At 38.5% G+C, this 15,990-nt stretch overlaps 1 protein-coding gene across 3 annotated transcripts in view; it reads right to left on the minus strand.

The window, feature by feature from the left end:
- C1H15orf40 (chromosome 1 C15orf40 homolog) overlaps positions 1 to 15,990 on the minus strand; it is a 105,463-nt gene that overhangs the window by 21,478 nt on the left and 67,995 nt on the right. The window contains exons 4-5 of one of the 3 annotated variants that reach the window (XR_008913554.1): positions 8,367 to 8,409; positions 3,520 to 3,726 (exon numbers count right to left, since the gene is read on the minus strand). Coding sequence is in view for 1 of the 3 variants with exons in the window: in XM_056805762.1 (XP_056661740.1) it covers positions 8,368 to 8,409 (42 nt within the window). In the remaining 2 variants the exon portion in view is untranslated. Of the gene's footprint in view, positions 1 to 3,518; positions 3,727 to 8,366; positions 8,410 to 15,990 lie in introns of those variants that run through there. The other 2 variants (XM_056805762.1, XM_056805759.1) reach the window with 2 other exon arrangements.

Here is a 15,990-nt window from a genome sequence, read left to right on the forward strand (position 1 = left end):
TAATTTCCTCTTCATTAGAGGTGAGGTCTCCCTTTTCATCTTGGATACTATTAATTTGGTTTTCTTCTTTCCTTTTTTAAATTAGACTGACCAGTACCTTGTCTATTTTATTTGTTTTTTCAAAGTACCAGCTTCTAGTCTTATTTATTAAATCAATAATTCTTTGACTTTCAATTTTATTAATTTCTCCTTTGATTTTTATGATCTCTAATTTAGTCTTCATCTGAGGATTTTTAATTTGTTCACTTTCTAGTTTTTTTAATTTGCATGCCCAATTCATTGACCTCTGCCCTCCCTAATTTGTTAATATATGAACTCAAGGATATAAATTTCCTCCTGAGTAATGATTTGGCTGCATCCCATAGGTTTTGAAAGGATGTCTCATCATTATCATTTTCTTCAATGAAATTATTGTTTCTATGATTTGTTTTTTAACCAGTTTTGGAAAATTGTATTGTTTAATTTCCAATTAATTTTTGATTTGCCTCTCCATGTACCCTTACTAATTATTTTCATTGCATTGTGATCTGAGAAGGTTGCATTTATTATTTCTGCTCTTTTACACTTGTTTGCAATGTTTTTGTGCCCTAATTCATGGTCAATTTTTGTGAATGTACTACGTGCTGCTGAAAAGAAGTGATCTATTTCTTTTTGTCCCTATTTATTTTTCTCCACATATCTACTAACTCTAATTTTTCTAAGATTTCACTCACTTCTCTCACCTCTTTCTTATTTATTTTTTGTTTGATTTATCTAGTTCGAATAGAGGAAGGTTCAGGTCTCCCACTAGTATAGTTTTTCTATCTATTTCATCCTTGAGCTCCACTAGTTTCTCCTTTAGAAATCTGGATGCTATGCCATTTGGTGCATACATGTTGAGTACTGATATTTCCTCATTGTCTATACTGCCGTTTATCAGGATGTAATTACCTTCCCTATCTCTTTTAACTGGATTTATTTTTACTTTGGCTTTGTCAGATATCATGATTGCAACTCCTGCCTTCTTTTTATCAGTTGATGCCCAATAGCTTTGGCTCCATCCTCTTACTTTCACCCTATGCATATGTACCTTCCTCATGTGTCTTTCTTGTAGACAGCATATGGTAGGGTTTTGGATTCTAATCCAATCTGCTATTCGCTTGTGTTTTATGGGTGAGTTCCTTTCATTCACATTCAGAGTTATGATTAGTAGCTGTGTATTTTCCAGCATTTTGATTTCTACTTCTGATCCTGCCTTTTCTTCTTTCACTATTTCCTTCTACACCAATGTTTGTTTTAAATCAGTCCCCCTAGTTCCCACCCTTATTTTACTTCCCTTTCTACCCCCCTCCCTTCTTATTCCCCCCCTTTTCTTTGCAGTCTTTTTAAAACTACCCCCACCTTCTCCCTCTTTTGTACTGCTTCCCTCCCCACCAGTCCATTTGTTAGCCTTCTATTCCCCTATATGACGCAAATCAATTCTCTGCCCCAATGGATTGGATTGTTCTTCCCTCTTTGGGTCAATTTCAATGCATGTAAGAGTTGAGTATTTCCTATCTCCAACCTTGTTACCCTTTCAGTGTATTGATGTTCTCCCCCCTCCTGTCATGAGCTTCTTTGTGACATATAAATTTACCCCTTTTGTTTCTTTTCCCATTTCTTTTAGTATTAATCTCTTTTTTAGCTCTAGTTGTATATATATGCATATATATACACATGTTTATGTATTTATGCATACATATATCTATATACCTATTTATGTCTTGTCATTTTATCCTATACTGTTTGTCACTGTTCCCTCTAAGTGTAATTCTTCTAGCTGCCCTGGTGATAATAACAATTTTTTTTAAGAGTTACCAATGACATCTTTTCTTATAGGGATACATATCATTTTAACTAATTGAGTCTCTTAAAAAAAAGTTTGGGTTTTTTGGGGAGTGGGTTGTTTTGTTTTTCTTTTTCCCTTCTTTTTTAATTACCTTTGATTATTCTCTTGAGTTCTGTGCTTGGGCATCAAATTTTCTGTTCAGGTCTGGTCTTTTTACAAATTCTTGGAATTCTTCTGTTTTGTTGAATGACCATACTTTCTTTCCCCTGTAAGAATATAGTCAGTTTTGCTGGGTAGTTGATTCTTTGTTGTAGACCTAGTTCCCTTGCTTTCTGGAATATCATATTCCGTGCCTTTTGGTCCTTCAGTTTGGATGCAGCCAGATCCTGTGTTATCTTCACTTTGTTTCCATGGTATCTGAATGACTTCTTATTGGCAGCTTATAATATCTTTTCTTTGGTCTGATAGTTCTTGAATTTGGCTATAACATTCCTGGGTGTTGTCAGTTGGGGATTAATTACAGGAGGTGATCTGTGGATTCTTTCAATCTCCCACTTTTCCCTCTTGTTCTAGAACATTGGGGCAGTTTTCTTGGATAATTTCCTGTAGTATCATATCTAGGCTTTTTCTTCTGTCATGGTCTTTTGGTAGACTAAATTGTCTCTCCTCTAACAATTTTCTAAATCTTCTGTTTTGTTAATGAGGTGCTTCATATTTTCCTCAATTTTTTCATTCTTTTGGTTTTGTTTTATAGTGTCCTGCTGCCTTGTGAAGTCACTTAATTCTAGTTGTTGTATTCTTGTTCTTAAATACTGGATTTCATCCCTGGCTTTTTGGTCATCCTCCTTATGGTCTGAATTTCTTTAGAGGTCATCTTTCATTTTCTTTCCCTCATCTTTCATCTTCTTTGCCTCATCTTTCATCTCCTTTGCCTCATTTTCAAGCTGGTTGATTTTGGCTTTCAAGACACTATTTTCTGTTTCCAAATAACTTAGCTTTTTAATTCTTTTCCCAATTGTCTTTAGCCTCTCTTAATTGTGTTTTGAATTGAATTTTGAGTTCTTCCAAAACCTGCATCCAATTTGCTGGGATTTCTGCTTTATTGTTTGGTGATCCCTCCTCTTCAGTTCTGTTTCCTCTTTGTTCGTTGCCTGTTTAGAAGCTATCGATTGTAATTTCTTTTTTCTTTTTCTGTTGTTTGCTCATATTTACCCCCTTTTTACTCACCGTATTTGTCTGTGCTCTTGCTCCTCTCATTTTTTTGGTTTTGGGGTTTTCTAACAGTCTCTCCTCTTGGAGCTTTGTCAGGAGATCTCTCCGTGCAGTCTGTGGGGGAGGGGTGTTGGAGCTTGGGCTTCCCTGACCTCTGAAGACTTTTGATAGGATTAAGTTCAGCTGGGTTGGGCTGGATGTGCTCTGAGGCCAAAACTTCCATGAAGGCTAGAGAAATATAGAGGGTCTCTGCTGCTGTGATCAGGCTGCCTGCTCTGCCCTCCCTCTCCAGCTCCTTTCCCATCACCTGTGTTCAATGCTCTGAGCCTGGCACAGCCCTGACCACAAGGTACACCCCCAGACCAGCACCTTTGCCCGCCCAGAGGTTCCCACTGCCACTGGAGGCTCAGAGCTCTAAATGGGGGAGCGGTCCTAGGACCTTTCTTCTGCCTTCCCCTTAAACCCGAGTGTTCTCAAATTCTGGCTTTTGGGGGGTGTACCTTTTGAATTGAGTCCAGCAGGAGGGTTCCTTGGCTCTGTCTTCTTGTTAGGTTTGATTTTCAGTCCCCTAGGAGCATTTAATTGGTAATTGGTAAGGAAGGGTATTCAAAGGTCTGAACTTTTGCTGCTTCTACACTGCCATCTTGACATTAAGAGCTAAAGTTTCTTTTTTTTCCATTCTTGAAACCAATTCTTCCCTGTTAACACTGTCAAAATAAAGAAAATTTACAAAATCTGTGAGCAGTTGAAATAATTACCATAAATCTAATCAATAAAGCTCATTGATATTATGAATAGGACATCCTATCAGGCATATTTACTCTTTACTATATATATATGCACATATATATATACACACATACACAGCTTTAGTACTATACGTATGGTACTAAATACATATTTACTCTTGTTTTAGACATAATTCCAAAAAACTTAGTAACCTGGCTTCTCAGTACATCACAAATTAAAAGCAGAAGATTAGAAAGGGAATGTTTTTAGGGGTGACCCATTGTTACAGTCAGAAACTATACCTTTTAGGCTAAGAATGAACAATAAGACAGAAAAAATTTAAGCAAATGCACAGTTTTAAGGAAGGAAAAAATCTGTAAAATGTCCAGGACTACAAGTTCAAAAAGAATCAGCAGTGTGATACAAAAAATCCACAAACAATTAACAAACTACCATAGTCAGCCCACATGTAGAGTATTACATTCAGTTTTGGGCAACATAGTGTACAAAGGATTTGATAAGCTAGAGTAGTGATGATGAAATTATGGCATGCATGCCAAAGATGGCACACAGAGCACTCTCTGTGGACACATGGCCGCCCTCCCCCCACCAAAGGTCATATAATAATGACAGAGGGACTCAGGCGGAGCTGCTCCCCTCCCCCTCTCCACTCTGCCTGATGACATTTTTTTCACATCCCCTCCCCTCTGCCTAGCAGCCCAATGGAAGGGCACATGGGGTAAGATGTGTAGCTCACAGGCAGTAGAGCTGGAGGGCAACAGAGCACTAGGGCCATTCTCCTCCCTCCCTCTGCAATATCTGAGGACATTCCTCACTTCACCTGCCCCTCCCCACAGCAGCCCAGTGGGAAAGCTTTCTCCTTCCCCTGTGAGAGGTGGGGTACAGGTGGACACCTGGCACTTGGTGAGGGAGGGTCACAGCAGGTGGCCTCTGGCAGGGCAGGGGCAGGCACAGTACTTGGTCTGGGGGGGTGGGATGGGGGCAGGGCCTGGTATTCCATCTCTAAAAGGTTCACCATCACTGAGCTAGAGTGTCCAGAGGAGGGCAACCAAAATGGTGGATAGCCTTGAGTTCACACCATGAGAGTCTGTTGAAGAAATTAAGAATGTCTATTCTGGAGAAGACAAGAGAGAATTTAAGGTCTCATTCAATTATTTGAAGAGTTAACACACAGATAGATAAAGGATTACACTTATTTCCCTCTGCCCCAGAGGGAAGAACTACAAAGCTCAGAAGCAGTAACTAGCTGAGTTTAGGCTATAAGAGGAAATTGCCTGATAACAGAGCTCTCCCATAGTGGGAAAAGTTGCCTTTGAAGGTACCAGGTTTCCCCACAGGTGGTCTCTAAGCAAAGGGTGGGTGACTACTTGTTTTGTTCTGGTGTTTTAGTCATGTCAGACTTTTTATTACTAATTTAGGGTTTTCTTGGCAAAAATATCAGAGCAGTTTGCCATTTTCTTCTCCAACTCATTTTATCGGTGAGGAAGCTGAGGCAAACAGTTAAATGACTTGCCTAGGATGACACAGCTAGTAAGTGTCTGAGGCCAGATTTTAATTCAGGTCTTCCTGTCTCCAGGTCTAGCACTTTATTCACTGTGCCACCTGACTACTTTTTAGGTATTTTATAAAAGGGATTCTTGCTTAAGTATAGGTTGGCCTAAATTGCCTCAGAGATTCTTCTCAACTCTGATATTCTGTATGTGAAGTTCTTTGTGAAGAAACAAAGGAGTCTGGACCCATTTAGTATAGGAGGCAAAGAGTGCTGTTTAACTCAATCAGCCTGAAGGATATTACTGTATTGCAACATAGTAAAATAAATGATATTCACATTGTTCTTTTATATATTGTCTTGAATGTGTATTACCAACAGAAGGGTTCTATTAAAATGTTTCAAATAAAAATATTTTTGCTCAAAGTCATACAGCTTCAGTTCTGCAAAGTTCATGCCCCAAAGATACTAAATAAATGAGGTGTTACTATATTTCTGTTGTTCTATTTAACTAAAAAAGCTTATGGATTCTGGACTCCCCCCCACCCCCAGGCACAAATACATATAGAAAGTTTCCATTACATTTGGAGGACTTTGTTAGAAATTTATAGGAGGATAAGGACATACACTGGATAGGCAGGAATAAAAGGATTCGAATTTGCATTCATGGAGGGAGGATCTCCATATTGATTAAACCACAGATCTACTGGACTATTGAAGAACTAGAGTATTTCACTATTCATTTTAAAAGTTCAATAATGTATTTTAAATTTTTAGTAAGATTGAATCAAACAACACCAAAAAAAAACTTGAAAAATAAGCCTTTTTACTACTACTAATAATAATGGATTAGAAATAAAATAAGATCATATACTATTAAATAACACACTAATGTTTGCAAAGCATTTTATTCATATGCATTCTGGTTTTGTCTTCAAAGCAAGCTAATGAGACTGATATATCAACTGAGACTACAAGCTCAGGGCAATTAAATGACTTGCCCAAGGTCACATGGCTAATATAAGCTTTTTAAATTTTTCTTCCCTTCTTTCCCATAATATTCTAAAGGAAGAAAATATTCTGTCTATACTGACAAAAAAAAAATTGTTTTAAACCCTTACCTTCCGTCTTGGAGTCAATACTGTGTATTGGTTCCAAGGCAGAAGAGTGGTAAGGGCTAGGCAATGGGGGTCAAGTGACTTGCCCAGGGTCACACAGCTGGGAAGTGTCTGAGGCCAGATTTGAACCTAGGACCTCCCTTCTCTAGGACTGGTTCTCAATCCACTGAGCTACCCAGCTGCCCCCTGACAAAAAATTTTTATGATCAGATTATATTTTTATTTTTTTCAAAGGAATATCTACCTTCTCTCTCTCCTACCTCCTTTCCCTCATTTAGAAAACAAAAAAACCCAAATCCCTCATTACAAACTAATGTAGTAAAAGAAAACAAATTCTCAAAACTAGCCCTGTCCAGGAAAAAAAAAGTCTCAGTCTTCACTGAAAGTCTATCACTTCTTTGTCAGCAAATGGGTAGCATTTTTTCATCACTAATCCTCTGAAAATGTGGTTGGTCATTACGTTTATCAGAGTTCCTAACCCTTCAAAAAGAAGATTAAGTTAGTGTGTGGCCTATTTGGACCAGTTTATAACATAGCTATTTTAAACAGGCTTATAGATCCAATGCTAGAAGGGACTTTGAAAGTGAAGCCCGGTGAAGTTAAGTAACTTGCTCAAGGTCACATAGCTAATAAGCAGCTAATTTAAGTAGGATAATAGATTTAGAGTTTGAAGGGACCTAAGATTCCAAATGGAGTGGTTTTTCCCCTGCTCCATGCTATCTTAAGTTTAGGCAATCAACTTTCACACACAAAACCTTAGGTTACATGAAAATTTTCATAGACACTATCCAAATAGAATTTAGTATTCTTATTCCAGGATGATATCTTGAAGATTTAACATCTCTAAAATTAAAACCATCTTTATATGGAGATTTTAAAATTACAAGCCTTTTAACAAAAGAGTTTTCATTGAAGTCATATTTTTATAATCAAAAACACCATTTTTGTATCCATACTATTATGTGTGTGCTAAAAATATTTCCTTATGATAGTTCAAATTTTAATTAATTTTATATTATAATGAGCAATGAAAATGAATTGGGTTCTGGCCTTTTTCTCTAGATTTACCTAGCTTTGGTGAATTTTCAAAGTAATCTTATGGCTGTGATGGCAAACCTATAGAACGTGTGCCAAAGATGACACACAGAGAACTCTCCATGGGCATGCACACCATCCCCAGCAGAGTTAGTTACTAGAAAGGCAGAGGGACTCTGCTGCTCCCTTCCCCTTTTCCACCACACTTCCCCATCCTTCTGCACTTACTCCTTCCTTTGAACAGAGTGTTTAGGCCACTCCCTTCCCTTTTTCCCTTCCCTGTCTGGGGAAAAGGGGGGTGGGTGGGAATGCTTAGTCTCTGGGGGGGTGGCAGGGCACAGCACATGGGGGGCATTGTACATGATTTCTAAAAGGTTTGCCATCACTGCCTTATGACTTTCTCTATAACATTCAAAATTGCTATTTGATATCTAACTCCTAAGGTCAGTGAGAGGAGCCTGAAAAAATTCTAAGAATAATAGCATCAACCTACTGTATCATGATGAGGGTACAGGAACCTTAGGAAACTCATCAGGCTAAAAGAGACCAACTCCATTAAACTGATATGTAGCTAGAAGTTGTAAAGGAAAAAATGTATAAGGCATGCTTGCAAAGGACATAATCTGTCAATCAAATGAGGGTTCCATTTTGGAATGTTACTTGCAAAAACAGTTGGAGCAAGCCAATGACCGAATGGGGCTGAGAGGCTTTTGTACTGTGCTTTAAAAGCTTTGGCTGGTGTGGCCGATGGTGATGAAGAAGCTAATAGTATCTCTGGACTTGAATTAATCAAGTTGGAGGTTACCTGACTGGCAGAAGAAGAAAGAAGACAGACAATTGTCCTCACATCTCTCTGACTGACTTTGTGTCACAATTGTAACAGATTGCCATTTCTCCCAATATCCTCCTAACCAAGGCTTTCTGTAGATAATAGGGAAAACCTCATCCCTCTTACCTTATCCTCCATCCTTGTCCTGTCTTCCCCAAATAAACCCTTGCTGAAAAAAGAAGAGAAAAGAGTATTACCTCTGAAATCTCATAGCTCACACTGAGCGAGTGAAGAAAGGGGGAAGGGGGAAGCTGAAAGGCTTCTGAAGAGTGGGAGAAAACTGGGAGGTATAGGGAAGAGGGGAGGCAAACCTTGATCCATTAGTCATATAGGATATCAATCAATATACACCCTCAGAAATATATCTGAATTACTATCTATTACAAAGTTCATCAATTGTATAATGGCTACACAATGAATATTAGTGTGATGTAATATCATTATACAGTAATAAACAAAAAATATGACGAATTCAGAAGAGCAGGAAGCTTTAAATGAACTGTTGCAGAATAAATTAAAAATAATTGGGAAAACAATGATGTAAAGAGAAGGAAAGAACAACAACAACAACAACAAAAAGACAGAAGAACTCCATGTAATTATGATGACCAAGTTTGAACTCAAAGAAGTTTAGGGGGCAGCTGGATAGCTCAGTGGATTGAGAGCCAGGCCTAGAGACAGGAGGTCCTAGGTTCAAATCTGGCCTCAGACACTTCCCAGCTGTGTGACCCTGGGCAAATCACTTGACCCCCATTGCCTAGCCCTTACCACTCTTCTGCCTTGGAACCAATACACAGTATTGATTCCAAGATGGAAGTTAAGGGGTTAAAAAAAAGTTTAGAAAATATATCTCTTCATAGAGAGTATATTGTAATGTATACTACTAGACACAGTTGATGTTTTGGTAGGTTTACTTTTTCTCTTTTAATGTTACAAGGAGGGGTTTGCTAGGTGGTGGTATGGGGAGGGATGTAATTAGAGATAAAGGTGATCTAAAAACAAGAGATCAATGAAAGTAGTTTTAATTGACATGTAGCAACCTTCTCCTAAAGCAGATAAAAACTGAGTGCCTCCCACTGCCTTTCTGAAATGAATTGATTGAATCTATCATTGTGTGTAGAAAGCCGGATAAAACCCCTGCATTCAGAGTCATGAAGTGTTTAAAATAATAGAACTATAATATCATTTCCACAGGTATAACACACTTTTTTTCTAATTATCACGCCCCATCAATTTCTGAAATTGTTCAATTTTAAAATAAAATGATAGGGAGCATATAAATAAAATGTGAGGCACATGTGCCTTTAGGGAATCTGTAATGTAATAAAAACAATCCATTCTGTGTCTCATAATGCACTCTGTTAGGTAGTCATCTTTTTTTTTTCTTTTTTATAATTCTTACAGCAGGGCATGGCCGGTAGTTAACTCAGGTTTTTCAAGGCAGAACTAAAAATCCAGGGATGTACTTGGAGAGACAGGTCCACAAGCAAGATTAGAACAAAGGATAGAACAGACATCCATAAGCTTAGAAGAATCAAAAAGATACTATACATCAGAACAAGTAATGAGCACTTCTTTGTGGAATTAATTAAAGCTTGAATAATTATAATTTCTTATCCCATGATCAAGGACTTGAGACAGGGGAAATATTTTAACTTTTCTCAAAAGAAATATTTTATATCTGTCTTACTAGCATTATATAGCTCCATTCTATAACTCAAAGAACCAACTATGTGCCAGGAATTTTGCTAGGGTCTAGGAATACAAAAATAAAAATATCATATTCTATTAGAAAAAACAACATTTACATATATAAATAATTACAAATAAACAAGGTAAATACAAGGTAGGTCAGAGGGTTTGAAACATTGCTGCTAGCAAACAGAAATGAATAAGGTAAGCTCTGATCATAGGGGGAGGATAATAACTTAAAATTTTGCTGCAAGAGGGTGGTATTGGGAAAATGTGCCAAGTAAGGTAGGCATATAAGTGTTTAGATTATTGGAAGTTTTTATGAATATGAAAAGTAATTTTAAAGCTCCACAAAAATAAATAAAAATGTAAATATTTTGTCCTTTGGGGAAGTTTGTTTGTACCCTAAGGATCAAAATTTTATTTAAAGTCTCCATGGTAGGTTTTGTTTTTTATATGAGTATTCTCTTATAACAATGAAAAAAATGGAAATATGTTGTGCATGATAATGCATGTATAACCCAGATCAAATTGCTTACCATCTATAGGAGGGGGGAGGAAAGGAAAGGAATCAATTTGGATTTATAACTTCAAAAAATATGTGGAAAATTGTTATTACATGTAACTGGGAAAACAAAATGTCTTTTTAAAAAATCTCCATGGTATGTGTCATTAGAGAAATGTATGATAAAAAAAAAAATGTCCTGATGACACAATAAGAGTGAATAACCAACATGCTGTATTGTACTCCATGTCTTTATGCTTCACCAGTGGCTGTGTGATGCTCAGAGCAAGCAAGGAAGTAATAACAGAACCTGTAGAAAGCACATGATTATATAAATACAGGAAAAAAATAGTAAAATAAAAAACTTATTTATGTTTAAAACACTAAAAATCTTATGAATAAGTAGAGCTTTCTTTTCCATGGTAAGTAGCTATCTAAAACCAAGAACTAGTATCTCTAATGTAGAATTACTAATAGCTTTTCCAATAAATTAGGGATAAAGTGTTGTGTGTGAACAGAAAGTAGGTCAGTGAAGCTGTGCTGTAGTGGAGTGTTTTAAAGAGTGAGAAGCCTGCAATGTAAGAAGGGGTCAGGTTTTAAGGATTTTAAAATGGTACACAGAGACATTTATATTTTATTCTACAGGCAAGTGGGAGTCACTGGAACTGCCTGAGTAGGGTGTGTGTGTGTGTGTGTGTGTGTGTGTGTGTGTGTGTGTGTGTGTGTGTGTGTGAGACAAAGCGACAGAGACCAAGACTGAGAGACAGAGTAAGCCCTCCACTTTAAGCAAAACACATCGGCAGCTGGGTGGATTGTATAAGGTCCAGATATGGGGCAAGGAGAAGGTTAGAAGATTATTGCAAGTAACTCAAGTGAGAGATCATGAGGCCTGTACTTGGGTTGCTAGCTGTGTGAGTGGTTTGGCACCGATTAAGTAAATTAATTCTCTGTGGTCATCTTAAAGAAAGTGTAGCAAGTCCCAACTGCTACCCCCAAACTCCAATTCTCTTGAGTTGTCTCCTGTCCAAAGCAACTCCTTGAATCAACCTATTTTACAACTTTTGCTAACGTAACAATTTATTTAAAATAGAAAACTAAAATGTAATATTCAGAAATCACAAAAATCTGCTAATGTGAAACATAATCATCACTTTCGCATCCACCTTTAAGTTCCTCCTCCACTGCCCCGATGGAGTCTCATTTTCATTTATCTTCAGTGGGAGAGTGGAACAAGCCTCCCACCACTGTGACACAGGAAAGAACTTAGACACAGAAATTACTAGAGTATACACAGACAGCTCTTGGGCTCAGTTTACTCAGGATGTACATAGTACCAAATAATGGAAATATGGAATTGAGTAAAGGTAACAATCATGCTACTAATGTATGCCACAGGATGACATCCATGACATCCCACTTATCAATATAAGTGCAAAGCATGTTACATCAAAGTTTTTATAAATTATGTTTATCTCAATTGGGAACTTTTTATTGACAGGGCAAGTGGAAGAAATTGTTAGAGAAAAAATTAGTGGACTCAATTACATAAATACAATTTTATTAATAGAAAGGTAGCAGAAACAAGAACAGTTGTGAGAGAAACATTGAAAAAGTAGCCCCTAGAGAAAAGATACAGAATATAAAGGGTCAAAGTGAACTGTCTCCAAACATCTAATTTGCATATGAATAATATGTATGTGATTCTTTAAGGTTGATTACTGAGAAACCTCATACCTAGAGCTGTTTGCTGAGGGTAGGACAAATGTAAATTACTTAACTGTAAGTTGGTTGACAGAAATATGAATTTTGGTTTATCATGAGATAAAGGTAACTGATTTCACACAGAAGACTCCACATAGAATCAATCATATTGGTCAAAACCAGACCTCCACATGGGTGAAAACAGATTTCAGGATAGGATCTAAGAAGAATCTCAGACCTGGGACCCAGAAATAACTTAGATAAGTTCTCAGAACAGACCTCAGAACTCACATTGCCACCTGCTGCTTGAGATGGAAATCCTTGGGAGCAGCTGAGTGGCTCAGTGGTTTGAGAGCCAGGCCTAGAGACAGGAGGTCCTAGGTTCAAATTTGACCTCAGAACTTCCCAGCTGTGTGACCCTGGGCAAGTCACTTGACCCCCATTGCCTAACCCTTACCACTCTTCTGCCTTGGAGACAATACACAGTATTGAGTCTAAGACAGAAGGTAAGGTTTAAAAAAAAAAGAGAGAGATGGAAATCCTTCACAGTTAACCCAGAGGAAGAGACAAAAAAAAAAAAGCTCTGTAGATCCTAGGTTTAAGCTTTCTGGTTTGATAGAAATGCTTAACACTGCCTTGGTACCAGCCCAGAAGAAGTATGACCTAAGCATAACAACATAGAGGCAGCCCTCTCCATTATTAAATTGTCACATAGACTCTTCTTGGAGTGAACAAGGGGCATCAAGGTCTTGGGAACATGTATTCCCTATTCATGTGCTTCTTTGTTATAGTTCTATAGTTTGTGCTTATTTGCCCCACAATGAACTCTATGTGCATCAGTAAAAAAAAACCCAATCATCTGCTATATTGTTGAGTGGAATGTCATGTATTTCTGATGAAGAGTTAGTGGAATTTAGCTGGCTGACTCATTAAATGGGGATGCATACTGGTGGAGTTCGAGCACTACAGTATACAGGAGTGGGAGTATACTTACTCCCATTAAGTTTCCCTTAGAGGTTCAGGAGAATGAGTTGTAGCAATGGTCACTCCTCATGAGAACTCTAGTGAGAACTAGGGAGACAGTACAAGTATAGGTTGGGTGATTGGGCTAACGCAGAGAGAGAAGAGAGGCTGGTAATATATCCCATGATAGCCTATTACAAAAAGTACCACTGAGTCATATCAATCTTAAATTTTTCATTAAAAATGAAACCAAAAGGCAAAATGAAATTGCAAATAAATGGAAGAATGGCTCACAGTTTCTCCTTGGGGAAGCAATTAAAGAAGCTGGTAAAGCTAGTTTTATAATTCATTCAAAGGCAAAAGAAACATCATTTTATGAGTCATTTGATATTCTTATGGGGGAGGATGGTGAAAGATTATTGAGCAATATTATCTAGTAAAATGGAGAGGAAAAGAGGAAGAGAAAACAAATGTATAGGAATGGTGAGAGAAACTCAACTAAGTCAAATCATTCTGAAAGCATTTAATGATGAAACTGGAAGGAGAATGAAAAAGAAAAATGGAAAGATTTGTCAAGATTCTATATGAAAGTGTTTTTTCTCCAGAGATCTACCATGATATCACAAAGCTTTGGCATCAGAGGAATTCTGATTCAAGAAAAGTGTACCCAAACACACAGCAGCAGGATACCTGTAAACTGAGTTTTTTAAAAGAAAGGAGGAAGCAGAGAATGAGAGGAAGTTTCCCTTCAGATATGTCCAATTCCTCAGCAAGATTTGTCAGCTGTAAGGAATTAAAATTAAGGGTTTGACTAAATATGAGAATTCCAAGATAATAATGTGGTTGCCAATTAAAAAAAAAACATTATAGCTCAAGTCAAATGGACTTTCAGGAGCTTTATTTAAAAAGAGATGGAAAGAGTGAAAGTAGAGAAATGTGAAAGAGGTAGAGTAAGAAGTCTAGCCTATCACCCTAAATGTCACTCCAGTCCCTGGCTCAACCCAGGCAGGGCTCATTAACCCCTCATTCAGAGGATGAATTAAAAAAGGGTTCAATTCACATGGCCTCCTCCAAGAAGGGGAGGTCTCTCTGGAACTAATCTTTCCAGAATCTTTCCAGCAGCCAAGAAAGGAGGGTCAGCTTCTCATTCACCCAAGCCAAAACTCCAAAGGAGAAGATCCAGGAGCAGTCCTTCAAGAAGCAGTCCAAGAGCCAGAGTCCCAGGTCGAAGTCCCAAGTTGTAGCTCCAAGTTGCAGTCCCAGTCCAAGATCCTTCAAGCTGAGAATCCAGGCCAAAGACCTCCTTGGATAGGAAGTTCAGGACTTTTACAATCCTTTTTCCATGTCACTTCCTGTACCTTCCACCACTTTATAGGACCAATTGCAGTCTTTAAATTTGTTTAGCATTGCCCAGGGGGTGGTCAGTCACTTCTGGAGTTGACACCCACTTTTTAGCAAGCGGCTTGTGGACCTCTCCAACTTAGTGTTAAGTAGGGGTGTTTTCAGTTTTTTGTTGATTAATTTAAAAATAGGCAAGGGGAGAGTTAATCCTATCTTCACTTAGCATTGAAGGTGTTTTTTTTTTTCCTTCCTGTCCTCCTGTGATGCCAGTCTTTCAAGAATAAAGGCATTGGGGGACTTCCGGGTAATCATGGCTGCAATCTAGACGCCGCACGTTTCCTCTCCCCAGCACCGAACGAAATAGACTACATCAAAGGAGCATAAAATCACCTTTGGAGGAACAGAAGGACTCCCCAGTACCCCACAGAGGCAAAGGTACGTGGGGCTTGAACATTTCCACACTAAAATAAGAAGGAAAAGCTTGCACAGAAAAGTGAACTGAGCCGCCCTTCCCCCACCCCACCTCCCCCACTAAACCAGAGTGAGCTACCTGAGCGCTCACCAGGACAGCGAGTGAGTGGGGAGCGTCTCTGTCTGGGGGGGCACTCCAGGGTCCTTGGGATCTGGGGACTGCCAGGAAAAAACGTCTCAGGGCGCTTTCACTGGAGAAGCCAGCGGACTTCGGGCGGGCTGCGCTGAACAAGGCGCACGGATTATCTGGGCGGAGCTGAATACCTGGGCTCGGAGGCTGGGAAGAACTAGTCTGAAGCAACCTAAATTCACAGAAAAACCACTCTTATAACCCAGACCCCAGACCAAAAAGGAAAGGGAAATAAAACCACCAAAGGGATGGCTCACATGGCCCAAAATCAAGCCTCCAGGAAGAAAGGGAAAAAAGTGACTATTGAAAACTTTTATGGTGGAAGTACCCAAGGGAAAGAGGAGAATGAAGAGGAAATCCAAAAAAATTCAGAACACGCCTCCCAAAATGGAAACTATCAACAAGCTCTGGAAGATCTCAAACTGGAACTTATCCAAAAGATGGAAACCTTCTGGAAAGAAAAATGGGAGAAAGAGATCAGCTGTCTGACAGATAAGACTGCTCAATTGGAAAAAGAACTCGAAGCAGCCAATACAAGGGCAGACAAGGCTGAAAAGCAAATCCAGTCCCTAATGACCAGAATTAAGGACCTCGAAGAAAGTGAGATGATAAAACAGCAAGAATCAATAAAGCAAACCCAAACAATTAATGAATTGGAAGAAAACAGAAAATATCTCACTGAGAAGGTCACGGACCTGGAGAACAGAGGAAGACGAGAAAATCTCCGTATCATCGGTCTCCCAGAAAAACCAGAGGTAAACAACAAATTGGATTTTATTCTAGAGGAGATTATAAAAGAAAATTGCCCCCACGTTCTGGAGCAAGGGGGCAAAATAGAAATAGAGAGGATTCATAGAACACCTTCTATACTAAATCCCCAAAAGACAACGCCTAGGAATGTAATTGCCAAATTCAAGAGTTTCCAAGTAAAGGAGAAAATCCTACAA

This window comes from Monodelphis domestica, chromosome 1, assembly GCF_027887165.1.
Source record: "Monodelphis domestica isolate mMonDom1 chromosome 1, mMonDom1.pri, whole genome shotgun sequence".
NCBI classification, from domain to species: domain Eukaryota; kingdom Metazoa; phylum Chordata; class Mammalia; order Didelphimorphia; family Didelphidae; genus Monodelphis; species Monodelphis domestica.